This window comes from Gymnodraco acuticeps, unplaced genomic scaffold (assembly GCF_902827175.1).
Source record: "Gymnodraco acuticeps unplaced genomic scaffold, fGymAcu1.1, whole genome shotgun sequence".
NCBI lineage: Eukaryota > Metazoa > Chordata > Actinopteri > Perciformes > Bathydraconidae > Gymnodraco > Gymnodraco acuticeps.
This window is the reverse complement of record NW_022991116.1, coordinates 140,780-154,724: the sequence shown is the minus strand read 5'-3', so window position 1 is coordinate 154,724 and position 13,945 is coordinate 140,780. Positions and strand designations below refer to the sequence as shown.

Below are 13,945 nucleotides of genomic sequence, written 5' to 3'. Positions count from 1 at the left end.
GAAAAGGACTCCCCAAGCCAGACTTCAACTACAATTCAGTCTCAATGGTACATAGGCTACTAAAATCAGTCTCCAAAAGTGCTTATCTGCAATTCTATTGGACTGGATAAGGCAAGGCGAACAAGTTTTGATGAATAGATCCTTTATTGGTCCCAGGAGGGAAATGGATATAAAATAAAGCAATAAATTGCCCTCGTATTTGGGGTTGTTTGTATGATCATTGTTAACTTAACTGTGTGGATGTTGTATCGCAGCTTTTGTATCAAATTGTGTGCAGATTGGACAATGTCAATTGGAGTTATAACAAATTCCTGTTCCATGGCAAATAGTGAAATATGGCCACCATGACACGGGAAGGTTATTCTAATGAAATTAAAGACATTAAAAACCTTTCTTCATGAAGGTTTTACTGCCAATATTTAAAGTTGATCAGGTTTTTCTGTAGGAGTTGTTTTTTGCTGTACACAACCTGTAAAAGCCAAACAATTTAGATTTTAATGTGCACATTACAAAATGTCACATTAAAATCTAAATGGCCAACTTCCTGTTGTGTATTTTTCACAACATTTGATCATTCTGTTACGCAACTTAAGTCACTCAAAATATTTGAATCATTTGAAAGAATAATAATAATTCCTTCAGTGTGTGAGTGTGTGTGTGTGTGTGTGTGTTGTGTGTGTGTGTGTGTGTGTGTGTGTGTGTGTGTGTGTGTGTGTGTGTGTGTGTGTGTGTGTGTGTGTGTGTGTGTGTGTGATTACCTTCAGTCCATTAGGTCCTGGAAGGCCTATCTCTCCCAAAGGTCCCATATCACCCTGTTGCGAGGACAAGGGACACATCAGAAACTCAGTGACATCATTTCCAAAGTACTGATAAACACATGACTTCCATTTAACACACACAATTGATTAAACAAAACAATAAGCCTCACTGTCTTGCTTCCAGATTATCTACGATGGAGCCATCACATTGCACACAACACAAATCAATGGGAGGTCATATATGACCACATTTTAGGAGATACAGACTGTATCTCGCAGCCTGAAGCCAAGACTGTGTTTCATCTGAAGCCTAAATTAAATAATCTGAATGTAACAAACAAAAGCTGTTTTCCACAACTGGAAACAAATCAACCATCGCTGGAATCTTTGTAGAATGAGGTTGAAATGGTGATGACACAAAAGAACTGGGTTTGATTTCATTTAGTAAGGATCTATTAGACGAAGCGATTAAAGACTTGATTGGCTGCTTTCTTGTCAATGTGTGAGATGGAGAGAGATGTTGTCACAGCATCACAGGCTGCTAGTAGTTATCTTGTTTGTATTCCTCTGCTGCTCTGCATTTTCTGCATGAAGAGACCTACAGGGTGGCCTTGGCTCAGTGTGTTAGATAATGCATGTCACTGCGTTTGGTATTCAGGGTGGACAGTTTGTAGAGTTTCTTCTTCTTCAGCTAAGCAAATCTAATGCTTTCTAATAAGTGAAAATATGCGGCTGTTCATATCATATGCTTATGTGTCCAAATTGTGGAAATGCATGAAGAAATCCAATATATTACACTGTCTAATGTGTTTAATTACATTACATTACATCATTACATTACATGTTACTTGTTAGACGCTTTCATCCAAAGCGACTCACATACTCAATACTGTGGACAATCCCCACAGGAGCAATTTGGGGTGAAGTGTCTCAGGGACACAACGACATGCTGACTGCAGTGGGGTTTGAACACCAACGCACAACCCACTGCACCACACGCCTCCCGCATTCAATTAATTAAATTCAGATTTCTAGGGTTTATTATGAATGCGTGCCAAAAGGCAGCCAGCACCACAACCTGTGTTTATTGGGGCTTATTGTTTGTATAATTATAAAATATATTAAAGGAAGAACAATATTCCTTTGACAAAGATATCAAGGACACGCGCTGTCCTCCATGAAAACATAAAAACAAATAAACATGCAACAAAAAGACATGCATCTAAGCAGACAAACAACACAAACCTCAACAAAAAACAATATGACAGACATAGAAAAGATATTAAAAACAATTGATCATCATGCATCATTTTAATGCAGGATAACACGAAGATGTTGTGTCCCAAAATTATTTTTAAACTTCCACCCCAGTTGCAAAACTCCCAAGAATGTCGAGGGAAATACGCTTTTTTTTCGAGAGCATCGAAGACATTAAATGTCACTGCGGTTCAGGAAAGCCGCACTATATTTCTTTGTGATAAGTTGTTTAAATACTTCTTTAAGAGCATCCAGTGTTCACCCAGAGTTGAGGTGTGCGGTCCCTAGAGCGGGGTGTTTGTATATTTATATCTCTGAAGTGCAGCTGAGTGCTGGTGCGTCTCGTACAGTAAACACTCGGCTGGATGGACTCAGAGGACACTGGAGCAGAGCTGTAATCAGACCTCCAATTACAGGCCTGCTGCCACCACCGGCCCAGAATAGAGCGGGAGGATGAAGACGGGACAAGAGAAACCAGGGACACATTATAATCACACGCAATCATGTGGCAGAGCAGGCAAGGAAGGCAAGGTGACAGTTCCTGTGCAGAAATAGTTAATAAGAGAGGGATTCAAAACAAGACGCCTCGTTAAGGCCTGTTTGATTCATCACTCACTGTCATGTTCAACCTGACAGGAAGTGGGACAGCAAGATGTGTCATTTAGACTTTGCGATCTATTCCAAAAACCATCCGTTTCACTATTTTAGATATGTGTACAGTCCCTGCTGAGATAGTGGCTGGCAGTGTCAATGTCCACCAAAGCTAATTTAGTTTTTTTGTTTCTTTTGTATATACACATTTGGTGCAAATACTTGTCTTTATTCTTTGTTAATGTTAAATCTTTTTTTTTTAATATTTTCTTTTTAAATTCATTAGGTCTTTAACCTCTTACAACTTTTTTTCTTGTGTTGTTTACAGTTTGTTTGCACCACTGTACACCAAAGCAAATTCCTTAAACGTACCTGGCAATAAACTAGATTTAGATTCTGGATTGAGAATGAATGAAGCTGTTCTGTTTCATTTAAATCGGTTCTTTACAGCTTTGTATTTCTGGAATAAGAGTCTGGGAAAATAGGATGTTTAGACTGAAGAGAGAACACAGATTACAAACAGAGAAACACACACACACACACACACACACACAGTGCTACTCACAATAAGTCCGAGAACTCCGCTTGGACCGGGGGCTCCCAGATCACCCTGTTCAGAGAGGAGAGGGAGACGAGGGAGAAGGTGCACGTTTCTGGGGTTATTGGCTCTTTTTAAAACAAACATGCTCAGAAGAGAGGGTCAGTGTTCATCACGGCTTATGAGAGGGGGCTGTGTGTGTGTGTGTGTGTGTGTGTGTGTGTGTGTGTGTGTGTGTGTGTGTGTGTGTGTGTGTGTGTGTGTGTGTGTATGTGTGTGTATGTGTGTGTGTGTGAGCCCATCATCCCAATGATCTTGTTTTAAATCTGCAGGTTGGTTCTTACTCCAAAATGAAAGAGATAGATGGACTTTTGTAAAGATCCTCATGGTCCTAAGAGGATGAATGAGTGACTGTGACCTCGTGATTTGCTGACTTTTCTCTTTTAGCACTACTAGCTTGCCAAAGTTTTCACTTATATAGTGAAATACCTCAAAGAACTGGCACTAACAATCATGGTTTCACAAACCCTACCCTTGTGACTCTTTGCTTTTCCGCTAGCACCACCATGAAGTTGCACCACTTTTTTGAAATGTCTAAAGAACTAATGATCCTTTACCTTTCTTTTAGCGCTATCATCATTATTAGTTGACCAAATTCCTGCAAAAAGTTTAGCTTTCCCATTAGTCTCAATTGCACGTTGTTTCTACTGCTAGTTAACAATGTGAGAATGCTAACATGCTAATCTGAGAAAGCTGAAAATGGTATATTGTACCTGCTAAATCAAGCTAACAGCATGTTAGCTTGATGTTAGCATTAAGCTCAAGACATTGTAGAAGTACACAGCGCTAGATCTGCAAGCATGACTATAGATATAGTTTTGCTAAGAAAGATGAAACATGGATTTTATGCTTTTTATACTTAATGATTAACTAATAAAAGTAAGTCGTAATAAAAGAGACAGTGGGGAGAAGTAATAATCACAAAACCTCCTTTTCTCAAATGCAGGGAAAAGTGGCTCATGTATGGCAGAAATATGTAAGTATGTCCCCTTGGAGTTAATAAACCAGTAGATTATTAAAGGGACATATGCAGAGATCTAATGCATCATTGACAGAAACAGGGCTCAGGAAAGATGTATTTAGAGTGTTGTCTGATCCACAGGGCTGAACCATAAGGATTTGTCTTCCCTCAAACATGAATGCACCTTATGTTTATGAGTGTGTTAAAGAGCAACCTGCTGATGTTTTTATGTTTCCATTTTAGAGTTTACCACTCTGACTGATGAAGTGCTACATTTCCAGAATGACTTTATCATAAAAAAGTGAAAATGCTGATGAAATAAGTTGATGTCTTCCATGTGGAAACAGTCTTTTCTGACCAACCAGTTCTGAATTGGGAACAATTTCTCAAAACAGCATCCTATTACATAATTTACTATTCTTGGACATGACCCACTAATAATACCGCATGTGTGTGCTGGTGGTCAGTGTACATTGAGGAATGGAAAAGGTTTGCATTTGAAAGCCAAGGCAGCTAATTGGTTTCCCCCCTTAATACTGCAGGTTTCTTAGAAAACTAGTTCCTAGCTAAATGATCGGGATAGGATGAAATGAAATACTGCAGTACAACTTGTCTCAAGTAAAAAACTCACTTCAAATGAAAGAGAAAAACAGAGGCAAACAGCAGGACTGCCTGTGATTTACTCACCAGCACGGCCAGAATGTCAGCACTAAAACAGCAGGGCCCAGGGGTGTGAGTTCAAACACTGCTCTATAGTGTGCGTGTGTGTGTGTGTGTGTGTGTGTGTGTGTGTGTGTGTGTGTTTGTATGTGTGTGTATTGGTTATGTGTTTAGGTGTGTGACATACTGGTTCTCCATCTGGTCCAGGTGGTCCTCTCTCCCCAAAGTCCCCTGGAAACCCCTGAGGACAGAGACAGAGAGGCTTTTATGTTCTCAGCAGCACACACACTTCAAACTCACAACATCCATTACATTTAAAGGGTCCATTTGATTTATGCAAGTACAGTCTGCTTTGTTTAACATGCAATATCTAATTAACACCTCTGTTAAACTAGTTTATAATGTTTTCATTTATTTTCTGTTTACAATCTATTCTTTATTTTTGTTATATGTCTTGCATTACGTAACCATTGCTATTTTCTAATATGCAGTTATCAGATGTGTCTAATGTGCATGTTTCATAATTATGTAATACAAAAAAAAATGGAAAACAAATTCATTTGATATAAATGATTTTGCCATTTTGTCAGTTAACAGTTTAGTGCTACTATTTGTCGTCTTATTGTGAAGTCGATCAACAGAAAATAATCGGGCAACTATTTTGACAGTCAATATGTTATAATATAACCGTGGAAGAGAATTATTCATGCTAACATTGCAGCAATTATCAAGATGTTCTTGCTTTTGTTTTATATCAAATTAAAATGAAAATCGTTCGATTAAAGATGGAAAGACAACACCTTGAACTTAAAGCCTATGAGACTTTCTCTGACATTTTGTGGATCAAACGAACATTATAGAAAATAATTGGTATATTGCTCAATATTGAAAAAGTTTTCCTTTGAAGTACAAAAACTGTTGCTTATCAAGAAACTCAGCAAACATGGAGCAGATGTTTTTATCGGCTATCGTTTGAGGTTGTCAGCGTCTCCAGCTGGTCTCTATCGTCTCCCGAGAGAAATATCTTCTCATTAGCTGCTTAATGCTGCGCTGAATCCACCAGCTAGTTGCTAACCTTGTCTGACGGCTGTTTGGTGAGGGACAGCTAGTGTATTTAAAATGAAGATCGCTCCATGCTGCTTCTCAAAACAAAACTATGAGAGCACTTTGAGTGAAATAAAACAGTAGAGTTATGGACCAGAAGAGCAAAACAATAATCTGAAAGACACCATAAATCTCCATGGAGCTGACGGGGAACATACACGTACAAGTAGTATTCTGATTTATTGTATATTAAAAACTAAACTAAACTACATTTGAGTTATATCCAAGTCATCAAAGTGAAATGCACATTTTGTTGATGCTAACGGACATTCCTTAAACACAGAAATAAGAAATTTGTTGTAAAAAAGGACCAAAAGGTGCATTTCATTGGAGGATGATATGTTTCAATGATTGCTTAAAGTACCACTCATGCAAATGCAGAATAAACCTGTTCCACTTTAACCATGTAGTCCAAGATTTACAGACTATATGTTCACAAATACCGCCGACTGTTAGATAACCAAAAGTGCTGCTACTGTAATTGCACAGCAATTAGGACCATCAAACATAACATTAGAAATAAAGAAATATGAAATATGAACAAAATAGGAGCCTAAGTGCCCCATTGTATGCATTACATCCATCAGTTGTAGGGTATCAGCAGCCAACTGTTCTACTTCTTGGAGTATTTCTAAATGCAAGAGCCAAGTCATTACTCTGTCCATTTAGCAGTAAACAGGATGCTAATCTGAGTTTTGCTAACAGTTGTTGGTGCTGGAGACAAACCACATCAGCAGAAAGCTCGAGGGCCATGTTAAACCCAGAGCATCCAGAACCTCTCATAATGACCGGGTCCTGCTGCGGCCGCCACACATTGTTCCAGACATGCTAATTACTGTACCTCCCGTAAATAGCAGCTATTTATGTAAGAGTAAAGATGTTTGAGATATACAGCATGTATTTATTTTAATCTGTTTCTGGCCTTATAGAAATAGAATCTGCTGACTGAATGTAAGTCTTTGTGTTCGAACTTGCAGTCAGTCTGATCTCACATTCAAACAATAATAAATCCTTGTGACTGATGGTATGCTTTCCTCACCTTCAATTTAGTGACGCATCGTGTCAACGACTCGGATATAACTGCATTTATTTCTGTAATAGTACAGTGCAAGAAAAAGGTATTTTCTCCTCCTGTCCGGCCATTGGAGGACATTTTGGATTTCCCCCAAAAGACGGCATGGGATGGCTTTGTGGTACTTAGAGGTTTTTTGCGCAGAGGGAAGCACAAGTGCAACAGAAGTCTATGAAGCATGACGGGGACCCAAAGGATGAATCATACATCTGTCACCACAGCCGTACTACGAACTAAGGACAAGTGCTTTGTCAAGAACAGCACTTTGATGAGAGGCATATGTCTGCTTTTACACGCTGTTAGAGAACCTTCAGTAACACACAGATAACGGGGTTCATGTGAAAAAACTGCAACTGATGAGCCTCAAAAAGACAAACAAAGCCAAACAAGGCAAAAAAAGTTAAGCTGAAATGCAGAACTCTTGGCAATGCTCTTCGGAAACTTTTTAGGCTATCCACTGTTTTAGATATATCCCTCATCACTCTTTTGGTACATGTTGGACTGACTGATTGTGTGTGTGTGTGTGTGTGTGTGTGTGTGTGTGTGTGTGTGTGTGTGTGTGTGTGTGTGTGTGTGTGTGTGTGTGTGTGTGTGTGTGTGTGTGTGTGTGTGTGTGTGTGTGTGTGTGTGTGTGTTATTAAACCGCCTGGCTGCTGTTCAGGTGCTTCTTCTGTTCTTTGTCCTCCGTCAGGGAGGAGAGGGATGATCTCTCGGGATCAACTTGTAAGTGTCCTAGCTTTCCATTTTCCATGAAGGAGCACTGAAATTCTATGATGGTGATTTGTGTGTTTTCCACTTGTGTATACTGGCCATTTGTAAGGGAATGTAAAATTGCCTCCTGCAGGATTTTAAATGATGCTTCTACTTGGTTTGGAATAAAACTGGGTAAATAATGTGGTTGTTTACGTAAAAACGCCTATTTTTGGTTTGTCCTGATAGTTTTATTGTCATTTTTAAGTTCAAGAGTATTTCTTTTATGCTTGGTAGGGTGTCTTTAAAGGTGCCTCCAAATTAAATCTATAATTAGTATTAATGATATGTTAAATGGTAAATTATGATTTACTGTCATTTGTCTGAAATAGCAGTGCTGCAGCTGTCATAAGATCATCCAAGAAGATGACTTCTCGTCCATATAAATACTTATTGACTCTTTTTCCAGTTTTGCATGACCCTTTCCAAAGCTGTATCATTGACTTCAATAGGTTTGCAGAAAAGTGTCTGAAAAACAAAATCAGCCATCAACTCCAAAGCTGCTGCCCTGTCTGAGTGTGGAGAACACACAACACACACATCCCAAGAGAACACATGATCCAAAGCCTCACACATGGGGAATTTGCACCCACAACTACTTCCTAAACATTTGTATATAATTACAGAATAAGTTGCAGTGCAAAACCTCACACAGAGCGGACACCAGCTCGCGCGTCAACAGACTTCTACGTTTAAATAACTTATTTGCTGAAAAAACAATAAGCAGCAGCTGCAGGATGATCTCAGTGTGGAGTTGCACGGCTTCACACTGTTTCTGAAACAGGCCGTCAAACTGGCTTTTACCACTATCTGACACACACACGCATAACACAACCGACAACTTCCTCCAAATGGCTGGGCTCCATGCTGGGGGGGGACCGAGAGCCATTCACTCCAACAAAAGCCTTTTCATGTTGCATCCAAGGCCCCGACGTGCGGCTGCTGGGACTCCACATGCACTCCGCTGCAGTTAACCAACAGCCATGGAAATACTGAGCCCAAACGCTGACGTAAATCCAGACCCCATAAAGTTTAACATGTGTAGGTGCAGGAGTCTCTGCCCCGACAGCTCTCGATATGACCCACAGAGAAGAATATCTTTTAAAGATTTGAAAAGGTAATTCATGTAATTCCCCTGATTTAAGGTTGATTGATATCTTACACCATCTCCTCAAAACTGTCTTATCTAGGGTTGCCTTTCGTTTATTACTCCAGTAAATGGTTGCTTTTGTCCTAGTCCAACATCTTTTTTATGCATTTTATTTCCAAGTAACCTAGCAGCACATCACTGCTAAACAAAAGATTTAAAGTGGCGCTTTTGTATGATTCTTTGTAGAAAAATCGCATTAGTCGACTAAGAACTTCATTTAAGGACGGCCCTGATCTTCTACTTTGAAAGTAAAATAACAGAAGTCACGTTCACATTCAGCAGAGCACAGTTCATCACATTTTGTAAAGATTATCTGTAAAGTATGTTGAGACAAAACTTTACCGGCCTACCCATCTTGCCCCTCTTCCCTGGTTCACCGGGAGTGCCCTGAAAATCAAAACAAGAGAGAGCAGAGGTGGAGAGGAAAACAAAGCAGAAGGGGTTCAGGAAAGGTAGAAACACAGAGAAGACAGACATTATGTAAAAAGCATATCAAAATCAAAGCATAGCTGATTAAAGCCTACCCAAAACACACTCTAGCTGCTGCAGCAGATGTGGGGAACAGCTGACTGCAGCTATATTTCCCAGCTTATTATGAGGGATTTAGGCCTCCATCTCATATATATGTTAAATAAACACGGCCCCTCCTGGGAGAAGGCTGGCAGACTGTCTGATGTGCAGCTAAGGTATGAACAGGTCCTGATTAGAGCCTGACGCAACCTCCTGCAGCATCGCTGCATGTTTTAGAGGCTGTGCAGCAGGGGGAGGCCGGGATGAGTTCAGGCAGTTCAAAGGCTCTGAGAGGGGGCTTTTATCATATGAGTCATCAACACTCCCACACAGACCCGTACAGCAGCATCCCCGACAGCTGGGGAGCATTTCCAACATTATAACAACAACAAGACAGCTGAATGAAACAGCAAGAGAGACACTGTTTCATCTCACGGGGCCCATTAGCCGGGTTCACTTGGTCACTGGAGGTTTTTGCAATAATTGACTGTGCTTTAGAGAATATAAACGCTGGACAGAGGTACATTCATTAAAGGGAATTGCTTATAAACTACTCAAGAATTTCCATTAGCTGATACTCTGTATTTAAAACTTTATCCATCCATTGGTTAAATTCCCCAGCTACCCATCGGTACATATAGCATAAGAAAAGCTCCACCCTAACCTTACATAATGTATTTGTGCTGTATTTGTTCTTAAATGTCGTTTGCTTTTAATCTGTAAAGCACTTTGAATCGCCACGTGCTGAATAGTGCTATATAAATAAAATTGTCTTGCCTTGCCTTGCCAGCTGCAAGATTACATGAAAGATTAATGCAGGTAATATGATATACAAACTTCAAAATGTGTATTTTTGCTAATCCTTTTGTACTTTAACTCAAGTAAACATCTGATTGCAGGACTTTTACCCTAGCAGAGTATTTCTTACCAGTAGTTGTGCTACTTATACTGCAGAATAAATTACTGATGTCATTTGCAGTTTATCCACCTCTCAAGAATATACACATTTTACAATAACTCACTCTTTCGCCATCGGCCCCAGGCAGGCCAAAAAGCCCCGGGATTCCAATGAAACCCTGCAGGAGAGGAGAGGAAGAAGAGAGGAGGAACAGGAACATGGGATGTGAGTATTTAGACACTACAAAAGCAGCAGCAGGAAGAAGAACAGTAACTCCCATTGGCTCTATAAGGGCTGAGTTTCAGGGGGCCGGGGGATCCAGTATGGATAGGGTGGACTTCCATGAAGAACCAAGCCATGAGGCAAGTGTATATGCCCATGGACTGCATGGTGCTGGCTTCCACGATGTAGTCCAAGGGCACATACCCTCACGCCAGGGATCTCTGAAGACAGCAGGACGTCACAGTGAGCTGCTGGTGCAGGGGGAGACACACACACACATAGGAACACAAAAGTACACACACCACAACAAGTAGAACACTGGAGGAAGTAACAGGCAAGTGGTTTTTACGTGCAGACAATATGGAGATTACTGCAAAAGAGAGTATTTGGAAAGGTGGCTCAGTGAGAGAGGGAGGACGGGAATGCCTCCTTAAGACAGCAGGGCCTCATACGGAGCTTAAACAGGAAATTCCAGCCAGCGGGGGCGCGGGGGGCTTTGGAGCAGCCGAGGGGAGCTGATAAAGAACCTTTATTGGAAAGCAACATAAAAATCCCTGTTTGTGTGCGCTAGCGTGTGTTCTTTGAATGTGTGCCTTCAGGGTGTGTGTTAGTGTGCGGAGGCTTATCAACAGCCAGTCTTTCAGAGAGCGTATACAGTAACACAAGGTTTACATTACAACTGAAGGCTCCTTAGTCGAGCATTCTATTAATAGTGGTGCACACTGTGAGTCATGAATGTGTTATGTGTGCAGAGGTGCATGCTTCTATACATGCGTGCACTTTGTGTGTTCCTCGTGCAGCAGTTTAACAACACAAAATGCCAACAGTTAGCAACCTTTAAGTAAACAACTTTCTGCCTTTAACTCTTCTATAAATATTGCGTAATAAAAAGTGTCAGAAAGCTGTCAGGCCTGTTAACTTGATCACAGGTCCTGTCAGAGCTCCATGTTAGTCCTTTAGACTTTTGATCAAATCAAAGTTGAGCAGAACATTTATAGGGAAGACGCTGAGTTAACTTACCCGGACGCCTTTCGGCCCCGTTGGTCCTATAGGCCCTGGTAAACCCTGGAAAGCAAAGAGAGGAATTTGATTTTGGCGGTTTAACTCCTTTACTGGTTTATACCTGAAATAGTGTTTCCTCAAATACACTGTAAATATGATAGTCAACCTGCAAAATGATGGAATTGCACGTTCAAATAGGCAGCCTAGAGTCTATCAAACACATCAGAAATTCCACCAGATTATAAAACATGTTAAATTATTTCCAGGATCAACCTATAAATCATTGCAAACAGGCCAGTTAACTGGAGATTATTTTGTGCAATAAATGTACCCTTTTGGCCTTATGGTGTTTTCTTTTGAATTATTATTCTGACTTTTTCATCCAAATATCTTCCTGCAGGTCAGCTGTTCAATATAACCTAATACCATTGGCCCTCTGCCCTCACTATGTCCTCGACTACTACAGTACCAGTCACAGCAGAGGATTTACTGCACCTGCCTGCCAGGATAACCTTTGGCACCTGGGCTTCCGACTGGACCATGCTCTCCCTGCAGAGGGAGAGGGGGGGGGGGAGAAAGGGGGAGAGAGAGAGAGGTGGGGTAGGTAATCAAAATGACAGTACCACAAACACACATTCTGCAGGAGGAGAGAGTTTCAGAGAGGGAGACAGAGCTGAGGCTAGGATTTAGCTCAAAAGTATCCGAAGTGTAGAACTAAATGCCCCTCTGAGTGTTATCACTTTAGATTGATACTGTATAACTGATACATCAATATGTACGACAAGTACCATTTTACATGAATGGAAACTTAAATCAAGTTCATTTAAATGCAACAATAACAAAAGGAACATCTCTTCAATAATAAATAATCACTGTGAATTAGTCATATTGTCTTCGTTTCCCCCCCCTTACTTTGGTCCTGTTTTAACAACCATTAATCATCACCAAATGTCATTTAACACCCTTTCAAATGGTAAATATTGTATCAGACTACTGGCATACATGAACAACTGCAGTAAATATACAAAGAATAGACACTGAACATGTATTGCATGTGCCAGGTGTGATCCATGTGGGGGGATGGGCACATAAGAGTGGGAAATGTGCAAATTGTTCTGTGTTTGTGTGTGTGTGTGTGTGTGTGTGTGTGTGTGTGTGTGTGTGTGTGTGTGTGTGTGTGTGTGTGTGTGTGTGTGTGTGTGTGTGTGTGTGTGTGTGATTCACAAGGGGGGATGGGCAGATAAGGGGGGACACACATCTAGATTCTAGAGTGTGTGTGTGTGTGTGTGTGTGTGTGTGTGTGTGTGTGTGTGTGTGTGTGTGTGTGTGTGTGTGTGTGTGTGTGTGTGTGTGTGTTTTATCTGATCCGGATACCAGGAACACCATGGTGTTACAAAGTTGACTAAATCATCCAAAATTCAATGAAAGTGGTGATCAGCTATTTTCCATTTTCAAATGTCTTCTGTGAAGGATATCATGAAGCCTTAAAAGTGATGACTGATGAAAGTAGTGAATCGGTCAGATTTGACCCCGAAGACAACAGGAGGTGTTTGCTGTTCACTAGATTTACCGCATGGAAATGCATGATATTTGACCACTTATATCATTCTATTGCTTTATGTTCTGGCTTTTTTTTTTTGGAGCCCAAAACATTTATGTATTTCATTTCTTTTACAAAAAACTAAATGCAAAATAAACAATGTCAAAGATTAGTTTAATTGATAAGATTATAAATACTATTTAGTCTTTTTATATTTTTGTCAAGCATTATATAATATCATATGGTAAATTCTGTTGATTGTGATCATTTTCACTCATCTGAGACCATAACAACCCTATTCTGGATCAAAAAACTTATGTTGTAAAGTAGTAATCATAACTATAGTGGAGCAAACAGTTCGAGATGTGCCTGTGAATTTAAGTGGAGTAGAAGTACAAAGCAGCACTAAATATAAGCACTTAATGACATGTACTTTAAACTTGTACTTTAGGTACAGTACTTGAGTAAATGTTCTCACATTCACCACTGCATATTGCACATTCCTACAAATGATATAAATACATGTTGGAAACCAGGACTCATGATTCCTGCTAAAGGTTGATGAGATGTGGTCTGTGCATAGAGGCTGATTAGTACTTTGCTTGATGTGTGCGTGAGTATGCATAACACACACATACAGCAGAAGGTTGTGTAGTGTTCATGTATAACTTCCTTTGACACACTCCAGACGTGCGGCCATGTGCACTGCTGGCCATTCCCTCTCTTGGATAAATATAGTGCATAATGCAGCCAGTTAGTTCAAACTTTGGCTGAGTAGGGGTTTGGACCTTTAACCAGCCGGCAGCTAGGGGCGCTCTGAGAACGTCCCGGGTTGTATTATAGTAACAAAGAGTCATCAGCATATTCTGCAG

General features: G+C 40.3%; 1 protein-coding gene across 1 annotated transcript in view; it reads right to left on the bottom strand.

Annotated features, from left to right (window-relative positions):
* Nucleotides 1-13,945, bottom strand: part of LOC117560206 (collagen alpha-1(XXVII) chain A-like) — a 111,708-nt gene that overhangs the window by 34,068 nt on the left and 63,695 nt on the right. The window contains exons 9-15 of the mRNA XM_034237048.1: nucleotides 12,029-12,082; nucleotides 11,552-11,596; nucleotides 10,434-10,487; nucleotides 9,244-9,288; nucleotides 5,013-5,066; nucleotides 3,172-3,216; nucleotides 759-812 (exon numbers count right to left, since the gene is read on the bottom strand). Of these exons, the coding sequence (XP_034092939.1) occupies nucleotides 759-812; nucleotides 3,172-3,216; nucleotides 5,013-5,066; nucleotides 9,244-9,288; nucleotides 10,434-10,487; nucleotides 11,552-11,596; nucleotides 12,029-12,082 (351 nt within the window). The remainder of the gene's footprint in view (nucleotides 1-758; nucleotides 813-3,171; nucleotides 3,217-5,012; nucleotides 5,067-9,243; nucleotides 9,289-10,433; nucleotides 10,488-11,551; nucleotides 11,597-12,028; nucleotides 12,083-13,945) is intronic.